The sequence below is a fragment of the Danio rerio genome, chromosome 19 (assembly GCF_049306965.1).
Source record: "Danio rerio strain Tuebingen ecotype United States chromosome 19, GRCz12tu, whole genome shotgun sequence".
NCBI classification, from domain to species: Eukaryota; Metazoa; Chordata; class Actinopteri; order Cypriniformes; family Danionidae; genus Danio; species Danio rerio.
In genome coordinates this window covers 29,055,793-29,079,727 of record NC_133194.1, presented here as the reverse complement: position 1 = coordinate 29,079,727, position 23,935 = coordinate 29,055,793, and the positions used below count along the sequence as shown (strand labels likewise).

The following is a 23,935-nucleotide window of genomic DNA, read 5'->3' as shown; positions in this document are numbered from 1 at the left end:
CTCATTCACACTCATACATTATGGACAATTTTCATGTATAAATACAATTGAAACAAAAGTTCTGTAAGTTTCTTGGTTCTTCTATTGCAGGTCTATTAACTCTGATGATACAAGATTAAAAGATTCAAGTCAGGTGTAGCTGAGATCCTGTTTATGTTTGCTTATCGACTTCTATCCATGAATAAAAAAAATAAAAAAAAACTACTTTAAAGTGCTTGATTTATCTAGATTTTTAATTTTATTTTATCAATTTACCAATGTTTTAGATATTTGGGTTAACAAAGAACTTGAATTGAATTTGAAAAAAATCTGTTATTGCCTTTTTTGTAAATATCATGATTTGTGTTCTGAAAATGAAAAGAAATTCTTAGAAGTCAATAATACCTCTGACAAACCCAAACAATCTTTAATAAATGCATTTCAGGTTATTTTACTTCATTAAACATGCTACAGCACACACTAAATAAGAGCCTAAAATGAGATAGATACTGAATACGTTCGGGATTTCTACTTTAAAAAATCTTTGCATTACAGTGTTAGTATTATCCAAATTGATCAACAGTAGATCCTACATGATAAATTTATTCAATTAACAATGATCCTGACTCTGTGATCCGTGCTGAATATGTAACAGCACTGCATATTGACTTTCAAGCTCAAGTTCATTTCACAGGACTGACCAAAGTGCTGTTCATATTTCAAAATAAAATAAAAAGACCAAATAAAAAAGCATAAAAATAATGCAAAGAAAAACGACTGAATACACTTAAAAATGAAGCATTGGAAAGAAACAATATAATAATATTAAAAGGCCAAGCTAAATAGTTATGTTTCAAGGAATGATTTAAATATCGAAAGTGATGGGGCCATTCTAATCTGGGGCAAAGTGTTCCATAACAGAGGAAACCAGAACAAAACCAGAACTGCTGCAGCTTTTAAATAGAGGCATGATTTAGTTGCACTCTCAAACAGCTTATTTTGTCAAGAAAAAGTGACTAGCAGAGGAAACAAACCCAAACAAACAAAAACAAAATCAATAACTAGCTTTATCTCTGAACTGTTTAGTGTTGTCTGATAAACCCTGCAAACACAAAAGCAATTACCTCTGAATAGATGGAGGGGGTCAAGTAGCACAGTAGTCTCACGTCATCCTCCTGACAGGCCTTCATGTCCATCATCAAGCAGGTGTGCAGGTCTCCCAGAGCTGTAGCCTGAGCGAACGACTCGTACAGGCTCATCTTCCCTGATGCTGCTTTGCTGTAAAAAAAAAAGTCAACTATGAAAACACCAAGCTTTCACAGCACAGAACTCAGGACAAACTAAAGGAGAACAACCATCTATAAATGACTAAATGTCTTCATCAGGCACACAACAAATCTCCAGCTTTCAGTAACCATTGTCTGCGTTCGAAGATTGATTTCTCAAGCAATTTTTCACCACAGCTCTAATAACAATTCTGTATCGATTAAGATGTCCTCAAAATGCATCACTATTCCCTCTTGAATGGATTCAGAATTTTTACTGTTTTTAACAGCAGATGGTCATGTGTGCTTTTGGTACCACTGATGGGAATAATGGTGAAATAAATAAGCATCATTACTAGGGGAATTACTTTTTTTCTTCAGTAATGAGTAATCAAATAAATGTCTGGTTCCTGTTACAACACCAATACCAAGATTAAACTGCAGTGTTCAATAAATTATATATAATTAGCAATTGACTTCACTGGTCTGTCTACCTCCATCTCGGTCTAAACTGCTCTGGTGTGTGTTGTGGGGGAAGTGGGGCACATTTCGAATAAGCATTATCATGTGTGTGTTGGGTGTGAGACAACCACATAACTGATGAGGATTGGCTATAAATGCAGGTGATACTTTCGCAGGAATAGACGTAGGGGTGGGCAGTAATCAATCCACCAGAAGTGTTTTACAAGACACACATTCTGGCATGCTTTTCAGTTTGCATGTGAGCTCCACCTGCACAAATGTGTGCATGTGCAAAAAAACGATTCACTTCCTAAGAGAACTCATCATTTGAGTCATACAAAAGATTCGTTCAAAATTAACGAATAGTTCAAGAACAACCCATCACTTCACGCAACATGAAGGAACATGCAGCCCTAATATTGCTAATGCTGTAACGCATCACATTTTTATTTGAACCTGAGAACCATACACCAAGTGTTAGTATTAAATGATTAATGCTTAATATTTGCTTAATCAGCATTTAATCACAGTACTCTGAAACTATCTCTCTCTCTCTCTCTCTCTCTCTCTCTCTCTCTCTCTCTCTCTATATATATATATATATATATATATATATATATATATATATGTGTGTGTGTGTGTGTGTGTGTGTGTGTGTGTGTGTGTGTGTGTCGTCATTCATTGTTAAAATCCGTCATCTGCTGTTAAAAACTAAGCTCTGAATCGATTCAAGACAAAATAGCAATGCACTTTGCAAATCCAATAACTGAAAGCCAAATTGAAATCAAAGCAGAATTTAACAGGCCTAGGGTCTCACTTACAAATGTAACATGCACACAAAACCAGGACAGAAATGCGTGTACGCCACTTTCCACACAAAAGTTGGGCTCTATAAAAAACTTGACAGGAGGATGTGCGCAGCTGTAAGTAAACTCTAAGTAAATATATTTAACTTGAAAACGGACTTAATTGAACCACTTTAAATCACCATATGAGGCATATTCATTCATAAAAAATCTTTACTTTTAGGAAAGTTTATAAACAGTTTTTATAAGCTAAATTCTACACAAATTTTATGAGACCCCTATTTTAAACCTGGCATAATACAGACTGGCCAAGCTAATTGGAATTGGCCCCATTCTATACATTTTCAGACTTAGCACTAAACATTTGCGTCTACCTGGCTTTGAGGTAGTACAACAGGTGATATCCGATTTTGGGCTGTTTCTGGTAGAGCTCAGCGAGCAGGTCCAGCAGAACAGAGAAGCCACTGTTGTCTTCCTGCATCTGACACAAGTTCCTGAAGATCAGACACACCGGCTTACAGACAGACTCCTCCAGTGACCTGCAAACACAAGCGCACACACAGATACACACAGCAACCTATTAGCCTTAATCAGCATTAAGAAAAATGAACGGGGCAACATGGGAAGTAGGAGCAGGACACAATGCAGACAAGAACCAAAAACAAAAAGTTAACATCCTACTAGACGGGAAGTCAGAGAGAAACATACTCTTCTGTGATCTCCTCAGGCAACACATCTCCTCTGAAGTGACTCTTAAACAGTTCAGCCAGACAGGAAGCCAGAGTGGACATCTGCTCAGAGTCAAAGTCCTCCTAAATAAAAAAGAAAAATACATTTGTATGCCAGCCATATTGAAAGTACAAACTAAAATGTTTTCAACGAGCAAACATCACCTCTAAAATGAGATCCACAATTTCCTGCATGACCTCACAATGTGTTTCTGTGTCACTGAGAGAGAAAGACCAGCACAAATCAGGCTTAAGCAATAGAGGCCTTCATACAACTACAATACTATCATTAATCCTGTGTCTCACCTCCCCTTCTGCAGCTGCAGGACCCTTTCTTTAAGTGCCTCGTCCAATTGATCAACAAATGGAGTGATGTCAGAAGGTTCGTCAATGTACGTTTCTTTGAGCTGATGAAATCTGAACTCTCGTTTTTTACCTTGGGATAAACAAGAGTTCATAACATGATGGCACTGAAATGAGCTGAAAATACAGAAGTGGGTCATCATTCTAAGCCAGACTCACTGATCTAGATCCTGAACAACAAAGCAGGGCACATGGGCTCAGCTGAAATAGTGCTCTTCTATTTAATTGGCTGGTCTAAAGTTCATTTGTTGTTACCATTACCGCAAGCATCTTACCCTTGTTGTTCAGCTCCTCCTCATCGTCACTGAAGGTAGCATCTGTGTTGTCATAGCAACCATCCTCCTTATCAAGTACATGATTATCCATCTCCAAAGGAACAGATTCCTCCATTTTTACTACAAAACGTAGAGGGAAAAATAAAATGCAACACTTTTAGCAAAATTTCACAACACTAACTTGTTGAGATCATAACTTCATTCATTCTTTTTCTTTATGGCTTAGTCCCTTTATTAATCTGGGGTCGCCACAGCGGAATGATCCACCAACTTATCCAGCATACATTTTACGCAGTGGATACCCTCCTAGCTGCAATGAGATTATAACTCGTTATATATTATTGTAATTGTGGCTATATTTTATATCTACATGGCACACTTAACTAGTGGCTCTAAACCAGTAGAAGGCTTCAGCATGGGGCTGGGCGATTTGGCCTAAAACCAAAATCTCTATTAATTGATTATTTAAGACATTTTAACTTGATTGCGATTAATGAAGTATTATTTTATTGATTTATTTGATGTTTCTGCCCTCATACTTCACTGACAAGTTTTGTACAGTAAATATGCTTACATATTACAAGTGAGAGATTTCTGAATGTAGGATGCATTACTTGATTTTAAAATAAGTAAACATGCACTATTTATTATCTATGATTATTTACTGAACATCAATGCAGAACAACTGAAATGAAAAACACACATTGCCTAAACTCACTCACATTGCCACTCTCTGCGCCACCCAGCCTGGTCACCGATACCAAACTGACTAATCCCAAAACTTGTGCTTTGTGTCGTTGAGATGTGTAGTTACATTTTTTTGAGAGGTGTGCGGGTATGTGAAGGCTGCGCCGAATCGTAATAGTGTGCTTGGCAAAAGTATAATATCAGAATAATATAATAAGTGTAAATCATAATATAATAAGGATTAATTAGCCTTTGACCGAGCGGGGTCATGTGACTCCACACACTATAAGGAAAGTAATTTTAAAAAGGGACCTGGAAAAATGATTGATTATAGGTTTTGAGTGTCGATTTCGATTATTTTTTTGATGAATCGTCCAGCCCTACTTCAGCATAGATTCTAACATAAAGCAAGATGACTTAAATTATTTTAAATAAATCATAATATGCATTTTCATAACATTTTCTCAACTTGCACATTTTCTATTTAAAGAATGTCAATTAGTGGTGTGCTTTGTAATTTTTTTGTAAATTCAATGTTGATATAATGTTTAATTCTACTAGTCACAAATGTGCCTGAAATAATTGTTAGCAATCTTTAAAAATGTAAGCTTTATAAAAAAAACTGGTAACACTGCAATAAGGTTGTATTAGTTATTTTATGCTGATGTGTGTTTAATGTATAAAATATTTAATGATCTTGGACCACCACCTCTCAAACAATGCGTAATTGTTTGCAAGGACAATAAGACAGACTAGTTCATCGGTTAGAGGTGATCGTTCAGTTAAAAGACAATCAGTTTTTTCAGTCAGAGCAGGAAAGATTGAATAAAATACCAGTGCATATTAGAGCGAGTACAACTTTTAATAGTTTTAAAACTGTCCATAAGATTTAATTTCATTTTATTGATTATGAAGTATTGTATGTATTGTACTTTAAGTGTTTATTGTACTATTTCTTATTTCTAATATTGTTAAACTTGTTACAACTTCCTGCCCAAAGACTACAGATGTAAATTAGCTTTATAGCTAACTCTTTCACAACATGTCAAGTTGTAAATTTTCCCTGTATAAATAAATATAATAAATAATAAAAAAAAAAACTTAGATCATGCTAGTAAATACACTTACAAGTATTAACTTATGAACCCTTATTGTAAAGTGTGACCAAAATGTTAATGTCAAACTGAAATCATATCAAATATTTATTTTTTAAATTCAGAATAATAAATATACCTGGAATATATGACGGAATTAGACTAGGACAGTTTTTAGATTTTAGAAAAAAAAAAAAAATCAATACAATAATAAAAAAAATATCAACTTTATTGTAATGAAACTAAATATTTCTAGTTAACCTTAAAAATATGTTGTTTTGTTAATAAAATGTCAAACTCATTATTAAAAGAGTTTCTTTTAAGAAGCCTTCTACAAACATTTTCGACTGCATGCTAATACAATACACTGCTGGTATGAAACAATAAACATATTACACTATCATTATTGTCTAGTATGGAAACCATTTCAGCTTATCTTCAATCACAGCAAACTGAAAAGCATGCCAGAATGTGTGTTTTGTATAACACTTCTGGTGGATTGATTTGGATTTTATGTTTCACTGAAACAGTGATGTGCAGGTCTGACCTTCTGTGGGCGGTGAGGGGGAACTGCAGAACTCAGGGAAACGTTCTCTCAACATAGACCGCAGCTCACGGTCCAGTTTAGGGTTGTCAAACAGAGGTGCTAGATGACTGAGAGAGCAAGAGCAATTCAGGATAATCATATAGAAAGTCTCTCTACCAGCAGGGACACACGACTGCTGTTCGTGATAGAGTGTGTGTTATACTCACGCCAGAACTCTCTTCTCCATGATGAAGTTGAGAGAGTTGAAGACGCCCTGTCGCACTTGACCCTCAAGAGGTGGGAAAAAGTGTGGGATGATCTGAATGAGAATATGAGAGCAGGTGAGACTTTAAAACAATAGCTGCTATTCATAACACACTTTGAATTAGGTTACTTATTTCTGAGTCAAACAAAATATACAGTAGAAAAGAATGTAGGGTGTAACTTTTTTGACAGGACTAGACTGGCCCTGTGACTTCTGTGATGTGGAAAATGTGGGTGGAATCAAGTCGTAAAAACAGAATTAGCTGTTTAATGTGAAATGTGTTTCTCAAAGTAGTAATCATAATTACAACATTAATCAATTATATTTACACATGCACATATGCACACACACAAACACACACCGGTTCTTTCCTAAATGAAAGAATAAAACTTAATTTTACACTTTTAACTTTTATTTTGTTAAAATCTATTAAATGTTATTAAGTATGATTTCTGACTTATCAAAATTATTGTAAACATTACAATTTAAAAAATAGGAAAAGATATTCAGGAAAATTTTGCAAAATTATTCAGAATTTTGGGAAAACAGATTTAATTTACTAATTTACTAAATGTATTATTAAAAATCAAATGCTGTATCTGCTCACATTATTTAAAGGTGCAGTAGGTCATTGTCTTCAGAAAATGGTTTTGTTGTGCTGGTTAAAAGTCTCTTCACATTCTGATAGTACTGGCTAAAATAAATGATCTAAATGTATTATATGTATTTTTATATTCTGGGCGAGGCATAACACTAAAAAAATGTTCATCCAATTAAAATCATTGGGCAGACAAATAACTCAAATATTACAGGTAACTCAAACTGTCATCTAATTTAAATGTGTATTTCTGCGCAGCCTGTACACGCAGACAGATTCGACATTTGCATGTGCACTTGAAGTATGGATCTGCAACTGACAGAGTAAGTGACATGAAGCAAACTAAGCATCAACCTGAACTTCTTTCTGAGAGACCAACGTAGGCTGGTATCCATGAAGAAAAAGATGGTTTTTTAAAAGGCTTCTGCCAAAAATGTGGAATCAGAACTTTTTAAATCCTGAGTCAATATCGGAATTACTTTTGCACGCTGGAGGGAAATAACGTTATGCAATTCAAAACAACGGCCATGGCTGAAGTATTCCCTTTAGACAGGTGTGTTTTTAAACTATTTCAGTTAGACAAGGCGTATGTAGATTGTGTTCTTTTTTTATGAATGGATCTTATGAATCGGTAACGGAAAGATTAACTTTTTTCCAAGTTTCATGGAGTACATTTTTGGCATCGATAATATATTTAAATATATGTTTATGTCTATTTAAATTTAAATAGACATAAGCATTCATTAAATTCTTCAAGTATAAAAGGAGATAAACAATCGATGTTCAAGGATCAGCGAGCAAAATTGAAAATGAAGTCATTTGTTGTCTTGGCAGTGTAAATGTAATGTAAAACCATGACTGCGTTTCTGTTTTTAGCACTCCTTTTTTTCTGACCTGATTTTTATTTAATTGAATAACAAAACTTAAATAGTGCTTCACTATTTAAATAGTAAATAGTGCTTTTCCGCTTAACCAGCTTTACTGACGTAAAGTTAGATTTTTATTCGCACATTAGTTTATTTTTGAACAGTGACAACCTGTGACACGCTCCAACTCTAATGTTACATTGAATTTTGGGTCTGAAATAGCGTGACTTCATGACTGTAAACAATGTTGTATCATATAGTCATTGTCTGATTATATGATTTCATTATTTAGATTTTGCAAACTTCTTCAAAAATACTTTTCTGAAATAATAATATTCAGGAGAAAGTCCAAATGTGCAGGTATAAAATGCCAGTTTTGGGGAAATATAATTCCTGCACCCGCTGGCCTGTCAACAACTACTCTGCACAGAGTAAGTGTCTCCATAGTGTTTTCGAACTGGTGAATGACATGATCTAGTGTTATATAAGGTTGTCTATTGTCATCTATTCGGTGCGCGTTCATGACTTAAGAAAGCGTGGCATTGGATGGCAGGGAAGAGACATAAATTAAAAAATTATGCTAACGTTAGCATGCTGGCAGATCAACTACTGTACTTTTAATGAACATGTGCTGAAGATGAAATAAGAAAACAAAACTGCACTTTAATTAACTAACGCTAACAAAGACAATAAATATATATGTAAAAAATTAACTGCTCATTGTTAGTTAACCAAAAAAAAGTGAAAATAAATGAAAGTTTGAACATGCATGGATGAATTCTGCACCGTTTGGACATAAAAAAAGCTACTGCTCAATTTTGGTGATCTTATTTTTGTGGTCATTGCCCACAGTAATGTGAGTGAAATTAACAAGCTCTTAGAAGCTGTAAAAAGTGAAAATGAGTTTCTCACCCGACACATGAAGTCCAGTAGTGTGGCTGTAATGGCAGGATGTGGCTTCATGGAGTGATGCATCACCAAAATGGCTGGCTCTGAAAAAAAACAGAAATAGATAGAGAAAGAAAGAAAGAAAGATAATCTAATTAAGAATCTGGATTGAGGCTAAACAGGTGGTTTATTCTTGTCCATTTTGGAAGTCAAAGCTAAATGACAAGGACTTCCTTGCTCTCTTACCAATGTTCATTATGCTGTCTTTCTCTGGGTTGAAGAAGAGCCAATCATAGAACAAGGCCAGTTTGGCATTTGATGCAGCAACATTAGACTGCATGGAAAGATGTGATTGATGTTCAGCATTAATATGAACTCCAAACATAGAGAAAAAACATGTGCTTTCTAGCGATTCTGGAGTAGTTGCGGGTGTCATATTTTCAAAATTGCTTTTAACAGCCTCCTACCGTGCAGGTTGTCAGAAGCCAGCCAATGATGGCCCAGCGTGGCAAAATATCTGAGCTCAGTACTTCATTAGATGGATGAACCACACCGCATATATAACGAATGAGGTCACAGCGCAGTGATTGGCTCTCAGCTGTGGACAGATACTGCCGCTGAAACCAGTCCTGATATCGCTTCTGCTGACCAAACCTAACCTGCAAACACAGAAAGCAAGAGCGTTTGATATACAAGTCACAATTATTAATGTGTCAGTTTTTTTTGTGTGCATTTTTACCCGTGAGGTCATGAACAGCAGCTTGGTCTCCATGTCAGGGGTGAGTCGACAGGCCAGAAACTTTCGTGAGGTTCTAGAGGTAAGGAGCTGCAATATACCTAAAAGAAAAAAAAAAAAGTATTTGTTTAATATTTCAATATTTAATAATTGTGTGTATTCCATCTATGAATTGCACTCTTGCACACCTGTGAACTGTGGGCTGAGGGTTTGAGGACTGTGCAGCAGGTCTCGCCACACCAACTCCATCTCAGGAATACGAGCCACATTTTGTAAGAGTCTGACCAGATCCCTCCCGATGATAAAACACTCCATGAACTATAAAAAAAAAAAAAAAAAAAAAAAAAAAAAAAAAAAACAACAACACTTGAACACTTTAAACATACAAAACGTCTGTATAAACTAAACATAAACATTTACTAAGACTGGGTGATTAATCGAAAAAAAAAAAAAATAATGATCGGAATCGACATTCAGAACCTATAATCGATCAAAGTTTCTTTTTAGGTAAATTTTTTCCATTACTTTCCCTACCGTGTGTTGATTAACGTGACCCCACTTTGTTTACACTTCACATCGCACACCACTCGCTGTGACTGACACCGATACTGACCTCTCAAAAACATGTAACTACACATCACGACATGACACATGGCGCAAGCTCTGTGATTGGTCAGTTTGGTAGCGTTGATGAGTGTGGGCAGCGCAGGGAGGGCAAAAAATAAATAAATGAAAGTATTATTCACTAATCATATTCATGTTAAAGTGTTCAATTAATGGAAATTTTTATTTTAGGCCAAATCGCCAGCTCTAATGTTTACGTATACATTTGATATGGAGTAGATGGAACAGGACTGGCTTCTGATAAAACTGGTTATTATAAATTAATTTGATCAAAAGTGAAAGATACTAGTTATAATTGATTTCAATTTAAAATAAATCCTTGTTTATTTATACAATAACTTTTATATGTAAAAGAATAAAAAAGCAATAATTTCCAAAAAAATATTACGCAAGAATCATTTTCAACACTAATACGAAATGTTCTAGATTGTTTCATAGAGTATTTTTAGAGAGTTTGATTTTTGAAGGATCATATGATGCTGAAGACTGAAGAAATGATAAAAATAAGAATTAAAAAATAAATTTAAAAAGGACAATAAAGAGTTTGATATCAGTAATACTTCACAAAAGCATTGCATTTTTTGATCAAATAACTTTACTAATATAGTGCTCAGCATAATTGAGTACACCCCATTTGAAAAATGAATATTTTTATCAATTTTTCAGTGAATATAGGTAATATATATATTAGTGCATTTAAACAAAACAGATTTATTAAACTGACATATTTATTAAAATAATTTTAGTCATAGAACATCTTTAGAAAGGGAAAGAATCCATTTAAATTCATTGCAAAAAGAAAATTACGAACTACATTTCAACTAAATTGTATATATTTTTTGTTTCTCTTGATTTTTGCCATTTAAAAAAAAATCATATTTTTCCCTAACATAAATTTGGGTGTACTAATTTGTTAATCATTATTGTAAGTTATTTAGTTAGATAAGCTCCAGATTTGGCTTCAGTATTGACTAAACTAATGTATATGCACAAATATGATATTGTAAAGCATCCATTAGAAAATATAAATTTAAATGTGCGATCTGTGAGGGGTGTTATATATGCTGAACAGTGTATACTTTGGTAGGGGAAACAGGAATAGACTGAGCCAGATTATGAGGTGGTCTAGCAGGTTAATTGTTGAATCACAGTTGAGTATTGAAACCCTTTATAGTAGGTGGCTTTTATGGATTGCCCAGAACATTTGTAGCTGTAGCTTTCAAACTGTTTGAAAAGTTTAACCTAGGTTTCAGATGCTTTTTTAGTAAGCAAAATGTTACAGGAATAGCTTTAGAGCATCATCAATTGTTGCTCTGAATAAACTGTAATATTATAAAAAGTTGATATGTCTTGATATGTCATTTAATGTAATTTTTGTATAAGCGTATGTGTATATGTGATTTGATTGTATCAAATGCCAAACTGCTGCTGCTGCAAAAAAATCTACCTATGGGTACCAGTAAAACAAGTCAACTGAACTAATTTGAAATGATAAAGGACTTCAAACTTTTGAAGAGAGCTTAAAGTATTTTATTTGTTAACTTGCATATCATGTTTTCATTGAAATAGCTTTAATTCTCAAGGTGTACACTGAAATGATTCCTTGGATTTACACAATTTAAGGTAAGGTCAATTTAAATGGGCTGAATTTAAACAAACAAATTAAATTTAATAACGTTCAACTTCATTTGTTTGTTTAAATTCAGCCCATATAGTTTGCAAAAACTTACCTTAAAAAATTTAGTAAATCCAATGAACCATTTTTTTGTCAGTGTACTTTATTTTTCCAGTCAAAGTGGTTCTGCTGCCTATACAGTTTCCCTGATATTCAGCACAGACCAAAATGTATATTAGCATTTTACAGCCTTCAATCTGCTCACTGTTTGATGTAGAATATTAGGGAGAATTTAGAACATATTTTCCAACAAAATGGATGAAAATAAATACGTGGCTGTTTACTTAATTATCGTAATGATTGCACGAAGCACTAGGGCGCAAAAAGACCAAGAACATTTACATAAGATTTGCAAGGTCAATTTCGATTCAATGTTGTCTTTAAATCTGTTGAATAATTGCTGGCAGCCTAATTTAATCACAGCTGGTTCAAGCCCAAGTCACAAGCTAAATCCCAAGTGTTCTCTTGGGAAGTGCTGACCCAGATAAAGACATCACAATCCTGCTTTAGTGCCCTTGAGCAAGACACTTCACCTCAGCCAGCTCCAGAGGGAGAGTTCTCCAAATTAGTCGACAATGAAAAAACTATTTATATTTCTTTTTTTATATTTTAATTCAGGCCCTTTCTTTTATCTTTTACTAGATATGGTGAATTTGAAAATGTTGGTAATCAAGTATTGGATCATGGCTCAAAGCATGTGTGCAGATAGTCAAAAATCCATGTCAATGAGTGCAAATCTTGGCCAGTTTTTCTCCACTATCTTGTTTAACCATGTAAAATCAGACAAATTAAATATGTCATGAGCTAAGTCACTTCAGACCACTAATGCTTATCTTGAAATGATTCTAACAACTAAAACAGTTGCAATGTTTCAACTTCTTTTTGGTTTAGTTTGCTATCATAAGGTTACATTAATAAACAAACCATACTTTATTTCTGTGCACTAGTAAACTGTCCTCCTATTGGTCCGAGTTGCCCTGTTCATGTTCACTGGCTTATTGGTGCTTTCTCTGTAGCTGCCACAGTCTTTTTTACTATTTTGAGGATGAATAGTCTTTGTGAGTATTTTATATGTTTTGTATAAATTATATGTTTTCTTCAGGTTATCCAAGGCAGGGATTCTGTAGATTTCACCAAGTTAAATTTAAAGAGCCCATATTATACATGAAATAGGGTCATATCTTGGTTGTAAGGGTCTCCAACAACAGTCTAATATGCATGCAAAGTCAAAAAACACTTTCATGGTCTTATAATCTGCATTTATTTTTACCTAATTATCCCAGCGACTCCTGTATGAATCGTCCAGTGATTCATTTGTTCCCAAACCCCTCCTTAGCGCGAAGCTAATCTGCGCTGATTGGACCGATGACAGTCTGTCACGATTGGTCGACTGCCTTCAGTCAGAGAATGAAATGCCCAATAGCTAATCAGCAATATTAAAGTAATCACAGTTCATACACGCTCCATAGTGTAGGCATGGATTTTAGCTGCCACACACACACACACACACCTCTGGACGACAACGCTCCCGCTTCCGCCCGCACCCGCCAGGTTTTAGCCTGAACCCGACCGCTCCCGCTTATATTTAGAATTTCTTGTCCCGGTGCCCGAACCGCCCCGTTTTCTGCCCGCCGCACCCGATCCCGCTAAAGAGCGGGGGAGAAATAACCGAAAATCACCCAGCTAAACAGTCCAGAGACAGCCAGACAGAGCTCTCTCTCTCTTTCTCTCTCATATGCGCGCACTAACACATACACACAAGCGCCAAGCAGACACACAGGCAGGCAAAGCTCTGTCTCATTCGCATGGCAATATCCACGATATTGCTAGACAGCCCGCTCCCGTCCCAAATTAAACCTGTTACCGACCGCTCCCGCGATTGATTCGGAAATTTATTCCCGCGCCGCAGAAATCTGGCGCGGGGACAGCCGCGGGAATGCAGACCTCTACCACGGAGCTCTGTAAACAAACAGCACGCGTCGCGTTTTTAACGTGACTTTGCACGCGATAAGAGAATATAGCCAGTTAACCTGATACAGTACACTCGGTTACAAGTAACAAATCACAACTAAATACATTTGCAAGCTAGAGTCAACGAGGCAACTTTAATCGCATGTACTTACATTTGAGAAATGGAGGAAGAAACTCATCCTGACGTCCATTAGTAAGTTAATCTTTACTGATCCTTACTTTAACAAACGCAGATGAAGTATTCTTTGTAGCCTGTAGTTTCCAGAAGTTTTCAACTGCTTGGTTATAATGCTGAGGTTTCATCTCTGGGTAGAGAATCGATAATGTCCATCTGCAGTGTGACTTCAATCGACCGGCATGTTTGTGTGCGTGTTTGTGGGTGTGTGTGTCTGGGTTTCTGCATCAGAGGGCGGGGCCTCAGGTTTGAAATCTCCCGGGTTTGCGCGTGCACGTGAATAACTTGGTTTCGTTCGTACGTCATGGCGAAACACCTAATGACTCGGTATCAAGGCGACTCGTTTGAAGCACTATGAGTCGACTCTTTTATAGATGAATCAACCGTTTTAAACACTGTATTCTTACAGATTTAAGCCTTAGCTGGATACTTCACTTCACTTAGAGCTGTGTTACACACTACATGGAGGGGAATTTTCAAAAACCCATAATATGGGCTCTTTAAGACTTTTAAAGACATTAAGACCATTGTGAATAAAATTGAAGGATTTGTTTTTTAATACCCACGTTACAAAAGATTTTCACTTGCCCTATAAAATAATGATTAAAAATTATTACATTTAATAACACAATAAAAATGATTTTGTTTGAATATTTATAATTACTTTTCAAATATATCCATTCACAAACCCAATAACCCTTACCAAGAATAGAAGAAAAAATAGCTGTCAATTACTTTTCTTCACACTAATAAAAATTTAATAATAACAAATTTCCATCAGGTCAGTATCCTCAGTAGTAAATACATGAAGAACTTTTGAGCAAATGTTACTGTAAATGCTATTTTTAAATACAAAGTTTAAGTTTTATTGAGATTAATTGTTGGTGATTGTATGGGTGTTAATGGCCAGATTCGGTAGCTATACATGAACAAATGAAAATTAAGACCTGTTTAAAAAGATTTAAGACCTACAACACAACATTTTAGTACATTTAAGATTTTTCAAGGCCTAATATTTAGCTTTTGATATTTAAGACATTAAGACTTTTTAAGACCCTGCGGACACCCTGCAAGAATTCTTTTTGAGGAGCACAACAAACATTAATGCTTTTCACACATTGCTTTCCTAATATTAACTCAACATTAGGCCCACACTGAATCTGTGCACAGGGAAAACCACTGATTTTTTAAGCCATCAAGTTTGCCCTTAGCCCAGTAAGTGTGTGTAAATATTTATTCATTCAGTTTTTATATTAAAATCAGTAATTTCATTGCATAATATGCATGTTAATATGATTTAAGTTTAATACGGTTTATGAAGAAAAACTTCTGTCTTTTAGTGGACATATTATATAAGACTTTGTTTACCAAAGAAGTGGTTTTAATGGGACCTGCATTGTTAGACAAAAGTAAGACTAAATCTTAAACAAAAGTAACAAAAAATTAGGGTTGGACGATTTGGCCTAAAATCAAAATCTTGATTAATTGAACATTTTAACCTGATTATAATTAATGAATGATTATTTTATTGATTTAATTTATGTTTTTGCTAGTTGTTCACTGACAAGTTTTGTACAGTTAATATGCTCACATATGACAAGTGAGAGATTTTAATGAAGGGTGCTTTACTTGATTTTAAAATAACTGAAGGAGATTTAAAATAATTTACCATCTATGATTATTTATTGAACATCAACAATAAACAACTGAAATTAAAACACACTTTGCCTAAAACCAACTGTCATTTTTTTCTTATAAAAGTGAAAATAAATAAGTAGCACTTTTGGAAACAAAATACATTTAATTAAATGTTTTTCATATTAAAAGTAGAAAATAAGCAGTATCTCTTGTATATAAAATAACTCTTGTATATCCTGTAAATATTATTTTAAATAGTGCATTTCTTGAATCTTCTGTAAACAAATATTTTCATGTAAATATTAATTTTATTGTAATGGAAAATATGCTGTCTCACGGCATCTCTGGCGCAGCTTCCAATCATCGTCAATGTAGTGCAAACATGTGACGTTTTGAGAGGTGTGCAGGTATGTTACTGTGCAAAGGTACTTTGCCAGACCATACCCGTGCATTTGACGTAAAAGTATAAATCAGCCTTAACAGAGCGGGGCCACATGGGAAAGTAATTGAAATATTTACCTGGAAAAATTAACAAATTATAGGTTCTGAATGTTGATTTCGATTACTTTTCGATTATTCGCCCAGCCCTACAAAAACAATACTTTTTTTTTTTTGGATTTATGTGCTAAGTTTTAGTTACTATACATTGAAAATCCTTTTGCATTAATCTGAGATTTAGAACAAAAATCTGTGCAGAAATAGCATAACAATTTCTGCAGATTCTGTCTGGCCCAGCTTATTATACATCCCCAAATCCGAAAAAGTTGGGACAAATTGAAAAAAAAAAAAATCTTGATTATTTCTAAATGTACTTTGACTTGTATTTCGTTGCAGACAATACAACAAACATTATTTATTGTGTTCCTCATGCTTTTTATTGTTTTTCCCCAAAATAATATACAAATAAACATGCATTCCTTTTTCTGATTTGGGTTTGTATATTATAAAATAAAAAAGGATAGGTTAAATAAATCACTTAAATTTTTCAGACTGATGATTTTGTTGTACATCAGAGTGTGCCTGCTGTTCGGAAATGCCAAAATTGACTGAACTATGTGAAAAAAATCATCAGATACCAAAACAAAATGATCAAAACAAGCCATGTGTGAAAACACCCTAAAAAGCTTTTGCTACTTGCTAAATATGCATGAACTATAAATAAGATGACAGAAGGAATGTAAGAGATTGTGCATTTGTTTCAGAAAAGAGTAATCTTGGTATTATTTAGAAAATTGCTCATTAAATATGATGCAGTAGGCTTTATTGCATAAACTCATTCACACAGATAATTAATTAAAAATGATCCTATAAGTGCATTTTATTTATTTAAAAGAAACAGAGAATATGGGCACATTGTTTTAAGACATCACTGTACTCACCCTCTCTCGGAGCAGCCCGATGCAGAAGTCCACCTCTCTTTGTCTGAGGGGCAGCAGGCTTGTCGTACCATGGTCCACTATGAGCCGCAGGTACGTGTACAAAGACATGGCCACTAACATCCCGCTCTTCAGCACCCACTCCCTGTCCATCACACAGACACATTCACCAGACTGAATAATAAGCTCACACTGGTCGATTTGCATGGACGTAGTTTACTCCTACAGTGCAGCAGTCACATTACATGCAGTTTGACTCAACTTCTCACCTCTGGTCCACTAAGATGTCCAACACATTCTCTGCCAACCACAGGTTTTTGCTGGAAATGTCTCCCCCTGCAGAGTGACGTAGGTTAGACACACAAACACACACACACACACACATTTAGGAATACGTTGTAAGTATATAGCATGATTGGCAGTTGTGTGTGAACGTACCAGCGATCTGTTTCATGAGCGTCATGAGGACTCCATCTGCTCCAATGACTCCACTCTTCACCAGTTCTCTAACCAACCACACCAGCTGCCCACACATAGAAGACAAATGTTATTATGCTGTTTAGGATGTTGCATTTCATGCAGTGTCCAATGAAGCGGTTTCGTGAATGTAAAAGTTTTACAGATCAAAGTACACAATTTAAAAAAGTTACCAACTCCCAAAAGTAGTTTTGAACTGCCTAAAACAATAAATTAGTAATTCAATAGTATATGGAATATTTGGGGGACATGTCCCTTATTTTTTTTTTTTAAACAAAAGATCAATTCCTCTCCCGTATTTTGTTATCAGACAGTTCATGATCATGTTATGCTGAGGTTTTCTTGAAGAAACATATATAAATGCAGAATGATTTAAAATTCAAAAAGAGTCTCTACATGACATTCACGTTTCCATGACAATCAGTTACTCATGACTAAGTCAGTCATGCCCTACCTTGCACCTGTGCTTTATTCACTGTTAATAGATATTGGAGATGGAGATGAGTTCAAATCTGCAAAAAGTTCTTAACTACTTATATATAAATAAGTCAAGAAACATAGAGTGGCATGTGGTCTGAATTACTTAAAAAATTATTTAAAAAATTGTGGTCTGCATTACAAAAAAAAAAAGAAAAGTGTATTTTCCTGTGTGATTTATTTCCTGTGTGCCATTTACTGTACATTGTATATACACAAAACACATTTTCAACAAATGTCAACTATGTATTGTAATAAAATATTTGTAATAAACCGCAGTGGTACAACAGCTTGTCACTGGGGTAGTACCGTCAAAAGGACATCTTATCTTTTAACAATGGTTACATAAAAGTAAATTAGACTACCATTATTAACTATAAAAAGTTCAATTGTGAAGCTTTTTGTGAAAAATAATATATTAAATGCATACATGCTGATGTACCTCTAAAACAGCTGTGCTGAACCCTGTTCCTGGAGATAGTCTTCCTGCAAAGTTCAGCTCCAACCCAGATCAAACACACCTGAACCAATTAGTTAGGACCTGAACAGCACTTGATAATTACAGGCAGGTGTGTTTAATATGGGTTACAACTGAAATCTGTAGGAAGGTCAATCGCCAGGAACAGGGTTGGTCACAGCTGCTTTAAAAGATTACATTTTTAAACTAAATTATTTTTTTCTTGGAGAGCAAAATGAAATGTGCATTATACAGTACAGAATGTCATTTTCTTCCTTTCTCCGGTTTGTAATCAAATTTTTACCATTTCACCCCCTATTTTGAAATTATGGTTAAAATCCTGATTCCATAATTCCTTCCAGAATCGTTCTTGGTGATAGCAAATTTGCATAATGCCAACGTCTACTTTGACCCTCAAACATATAGGATTGAACTTATAGGGAAAAAACTCTGCCATCATTACAGTTCATATCACTGTGGTTATAGGTGCTGAGGAAGCATAAGAGCTAAAATTCAGACATCAGATTTATTCACATATTCATGTGTTATAAGCACTAGACCAGACACAACAGACTGGCCTGTCAGTGCGGAGTAGGCTCTTAGTATTAAAATGACAATATGTATGGACTACAGAATAAACAGTTTCAGAATCAATATAGCAATGTGCACATCTGCAATAGTCACATCATAGGTTATGCAATATTGAGTCTGGATTATAGCTGCCCAGAAGCCACAGTTCAGAACACATGAATTTTATTGATTTGTTTATACAATTAAGACTGTTTAGTGTTATTTTGATTATTTATTTGATTGATATATATATATATATATATATATATATATATATATATATATATATATACGTATAAATTTATATATAAATTAATATCTTACAGTCCTTACCTACATACACACTCATATATCATTGTTTGAAAATGTCACTATTAGAGATGTCATATAAAAGCCAATTTAAAATAGGAATACATTTTGTAATGGTACAAAAAGGTAATAAACAATCTACATCAAGTAAGTTTCATATAAACCCTGACAGATTTATCATTACCCACAAAGTTCATTAGTTTAGTTGTATATCTATTTTTAATAAGTCTTTTGCACTATCACACAGCTCCTTGACACATAAGTGAAAAATAACATACGTAGGCTCTTTAAACACAAATCCAACTGACCAATCAAATTCAAGCAATTTCGAAAGCCAGCTCCTTTTATCTCAATCAGTGCAAATGACATCAGACTGGAACCCACCTGTGTACGGCACACATCCTGCAACTTAAGAAACTTCTCCATGAGGATCTGATTGATTTTCATGAGCACCACGTTCATGCCGTCACGATTCACCAACGTCAGGTCCCTGTAGCACTGCAGAACACAACACCATAATAAAGTCATCATAGGAATCAAAACAGACATGGTTTATGTTATTAGCACACACTGACATTCTTGAGGTGAACAAGTGGTCAGTGTTAATCAAGTTAATTCACAGAAAAAAAAACTGATTATTTTTAATCAAATCTGAAAATTTGCTTCCACTCTGGAATAACATTCCTTTATTAGTGTAACAGCTTGTTCAGAAGATCCTTAAAGTCTGTGTGAACTGGAAGACTTTTATTTCAGTATATTGATGTACTTTAAACTGAAACAGAATACTGATTAGGTGACGGGGCTTTCTTTGCACATCACTCACATGTCGGGCATGGTTAAAAATAATGTGGCTGACATAAACAAAGAAGGACCATCACTCCAAACGCAAAAGCATGGGGTCAGTCTTTCATTGAAGATCATTACCAATACAAAAAAAAAAAAAATCAAGTGGATCAACTTATATAGATTAATTTTACACTTAAAGCAGGGGTCACCAATCTCAATCCTGGAGGGCCGGTGTCCCTGGAGGGTTTAGCTCCAACTTGCATCAACACACCTGCCTGGGTGTTTCAGGTATACCTAGTAAGACCTTGATAAGCTTGTTCAGGTGTGTTTGATTAGCGTTGGAGCTAAAATCTGCAGGACACCGGTCCTCCAGGAACAAGTTTGGTGACCCCTGACCTAAACCATAACAATGTGCCATAGCAAAGCACAAATTGTACATTATGCTTTTTCGCAGATTTTGAACATTCTGTTTGTTTGCTGAATGACACTGTGAGAAATAGCACTAAAAACAAGACCACTGAATACTAGTAAAGTTGGTACAATCGATCAAGTTAACACGGACTTTAATAGTGGGAAGTGCTTTTATTGCATGTATGTGATTCAAATGTCATGAGCATACCCGCTGTGCTTGTGGAGGCTCTGTGAGAAGAAGTGTGAAGAGACCCAGACACACCTCCTCATGCTGCTGTGGACCCTTACACACCTGCACACACAATCAGCAAATGTTTTAATAAAAAAAGCTTCATCATCATCATCATCATCATCATCATCATCGACAATGGTTTGAAAAAGTCAATGCATGTAGAATTTTATCAAGTAGTTTTCAGCCACATTTTATTGATTGGATTTTGAGTAGAAGATATCAGGGCAATAGCAAGTTATATGTTTAATCGGAACTTATGTACCTCAAATGAGCATCATGGCTCAAATTCATTATCCAGTAAGCCATGGCTAAAGGTCATGTCGTTCTTCTGTCTAATAAGCTCTAGGCTAAATCTAATGCAGCATACTACTGTTTGAAACTTTATCATTATATAATGGCCGCTGTTTCCCGTACTATTTTTAAACAGCTGCATGCAGCGTATAGGTCAAAGACGAAACGTCCCACTTTTGGGCCACATTATATCAACAAAAGTGTAGTATTAATATACATAGAATATATATAATAATTTTAAGGTTCCAAACAACTTGTGCAAAAAAAAAAAGGAAGAAAGAAATAGAAAAATGCTCCATCTTTATTTAGCATTCTATGTAAAAACAAAGCAGCATACTCATTCTAGAAAGTACTTGTTAAAATATATAGAGGAAGTGATCATACTAAATGTATCATATGTAAATTACAACTAATTAGTGTTTCTTGGCTACATAGTAATCTTTAGATATAATCTTTCAACAATTATTGTTCTAAATATACCTGGATAGATTTTTTGATATATAAACTAGTGTTCAATCAATTTTAACACAAAATTACATTTTACTTTGAGTCTTCTGTAAAAATCTAATGTCCTTATTTTTGGTTGGAAAAATTTACCAGGACACAAATTCACATTGTTTTAGAACTTCAAAAGCTATGACTAACTATAATTGCAGATTTTTATTTAAGTAATACTTGCTTTCATCTAGAATCTATTTGTTTAAAATATATTCGATATTTAGAAAAGGTTTTAAGCTTCAAATCAGAATATAAAATAATTTCTGAGAGATTGTTACATTTTTATCATTTATTAAAGTATTTCACTTTATTTAAAGTAAATAAAGTATTAAAGTAAATCAGTTATTTTAATTAGTAAAATATTTTACACTATTACTGTCACCATTGTATTTGTGACCAAATAAGTTAAAAAACATTTAGAAATCATCACAATCACAATTATATTCTAAATATGGTAAACTACTGATTAAATTAAGTCTGCATTCTGTGTCAAGCAATAGAGTTATAGTACTTTTTATACACATGTTGACAACACGAACATGCAGATATAGTAAGTTTTATGAACAAAAGGTTTTCTCTATTTGAAATCAAACATACCTAAAAGTAGGTTATTAAATATTTTCAGAGCAGTCAAATAAATTATAAACAAAAAAACTATTCTTCAGAAATGTCATTTCAGCATTTTACTAACATCACATTTACCAACACTGGGTTGTTTCAAAAGTTGTCCTAATAGATATACTAAAACAATTTAAAATGTTGAATATTCATTGATATTTATAATTTGGTATTGTATTCAGATTTTTTTAAAGTGTCATTTGTTTGATCTGTTTGAGAAAAGTCCTTTATACATAAAATGCATAATTCTAAACAAAAGGAGTCTCATGTAAAATTCTAATTTATTTCCAGGTGTTTATGATGTGTTTTATAAGAAAGTATGATTGATAAACACTCACATGAGCAGTGAGGGCATCATTAGCTTCCCGCTCTGACAGTCCATTGGTTATAGATGTGGTGATGCTCATACACCTCTCCAAGCGCTGAAAGACACACACACACAAACACAGGTGAGCACATTACAGAGAAAAATATGTGCAAACATGCATTTCATGCCAAAAAATAACACTGCAGATCTCACCAAATCATGCATAAAAACCCTAAGCCCACAGTAAGGACATGACTTTCTAACAGTTTAATAGCTTTTCAGGCAGATGCACAGTCAGTGACTCCATCAGCTGTCATATTCTACATGTACGACATGATAACATCAGCACACATCATGTTTACACCGCTTCCACAGCTCCTCTGTTTCCATTTAACTGATCTTATGTGGTATTAAAAGGCTACAATGGGCATTCCTGCAACTATGCTCCCAGTTCTGACTGATCTTACAAGTCTGATAGTGTCAACTTCTCCATTCGGGCTGTCCCTTTTGTTATTGCACTTAGTTTTCGGCATGTTTTTCTTCGCAAGTGTGTGTTGTGAAGGACGAACTGACACATGTATGGTGATGGCCGATGGGAATGAGTCGATCCCTACCTCCTCCAGCTCATCTTTGGCGTCCAGGCTGGTGGACACCAGAAGGCGACCCTGCGCTTTACCCTTAGCCGGCGAGGGCTCCATCTCCTCCCGCCTCGCTGCGCCCACACACACGGGACCAGACGGGGGTTTAGGGCGCTGTTTGAACCCCTTCTCTCAATGTTTAGGTGGGTCTGTGGGGCTTATGAAATGGTTAACCCTCTCTCCGCCCAGTCCTAGGCGCCCACAGTGTGTTTACGACTCTTATTTCGCCACCTTCGCGCTACCACTCCAGTGTTTCCACAGTGTCCGACTGTAACAATTCAACTTCCGCAGGGCATGGTGGCCTAGCGGAAGTGTTCCGATCGCGGAGGAAAGGCGGAGCGATACGACTCATTTATACCAATCGCGTGCGGGGTATTTAGATTGACGTGGTCTTTGACCAATCACAGGAACGGCTCTGTCAGCGAGACCCGTTAGACAAAAAAGAAGCCCGTGCAACTTGACATGAACGCCGCTTCTGTATAAACATGTGGAAACAAACTCAGACAGACTCAGTAAACAATGAGGACAGCATGTAGCATCTAGAACCTGGAGAAAAACGATATAGACTTGTAAATATCTATGCAACGGGCATTTAATCGCACGGGGACTCCTAAATAGCAAGCAATGTTATTCAAATACTTTTCATATATTCTTATTATAAAATGTACACATTAATAATAAAATCAGGATAAATTACAATCATTTGTAGTCTAGACGACTATTTATAGTTGTTACATCAATTTTATTATCGTAACTAACAATTGTGGTATTATTAACACAGTTAATTCTAAACTGTATACCACAGATTTCTAAAGAAAGGCAAATAAAATAGTAATAATAATAACAATATTCATATGCATATGGATT

At 34.9% G+C, this 23,935-nt stretch overlaps 1 protein-coding gene across 1 annotated transcript in view; it reads right to left on the bottom strand.

The window, feature by feature from the left end:
• The window catches only part of ints3 (integrator complex subunit 3), a 33,774-nt gene extending 10,382 nt beyond the window's left edge, over nucleotides 1–23,392 (bottom strand). The window contains exons 1-20 of the mRNA NM_001044932.1: nucleotides 23,045–23,392; nucleotides 22,462–22,545; nucleotides 20,693–20,776; nucleotides 19,672–19,785; nucleotides 17,436–17,520; nucleotides 17,267–17,333; nucleotides 17,001–17,142; nucleotides 9,727–9,856; nucleotides 9,542–9,639; nucleotides 9,270–9,461; nucleotides 9,049–9,136; nucleotides 8,827–8,906; nucleotides 6,413–6,504; nucleotides 6,207–6,313; nucleotides 3,879–3,998; nucleotides 3,547–3,676; nucleotides 3,406–3,460; nucleotides 3,221–3,324; nucleotides 2,887–3,051; nucleotides 1,104–1,257 (exon numbers count right to left, since the gene is read on the bottom strand). Of these exons, the coding sequence (NP_001038397.1) occupies nucleotides 1,104–1,257; nucleotides 2,887–3,051; nucleotides 3,221–3,324; nucleotides 3,406–3,460; nucleotides 3,547–3,676; nucleotides 3,879–3,998; nucleotides 6,207–6,313; nucleotides 6,413–6,504; nucleotides 8,827–8,906; nucleotides 9,049–9,136; nucleotides 9,270–9,461; nucleotides 9,542–9,639; nucleotides 9,727–9,856; nucleotides 17,001–17,142; nucleotides 17,267–17,333; nucleotides 17,436–17,520; nucleotides 19,672–19,785; nucleotides 20,693–20,776; nucleotides 22,462–22,545; nucleotides 23,045–23,128 (2,175 nt within the window). The 5' untranslated portion in view covers nucleotides 23,129–23,392. The remainder of the gene's footprint in view (nucleotides 1–1,103; nucleotides 1,258–2,886; nucleotides 3,052–3,220; nucleotides 3,325–3,405; nucleotides 3,461–3,546; nucleotides 3,677–3,878; nucleotides 3,999–6,206; nucleotides 6,314–6,412; nucleotides 6,505–8,826; nucleotides 8,907–9,048; nucleotides 9,137–9,269; nucleotides 9,462–9,541; nucleotides 9,640–9,726; nucleotides 9,857–17,000; nucleotides 17,143–17,266; nucleotides 17,334–17,435; nucleotides 17,521–19,671; nucleotides 19,786–20,692; nucleotides 20,777–22,461; nucleotides 22,546–23,044) is intronic.
• Nucleotides 23,393–23,935: the final 543 nt, after the last annotated feature.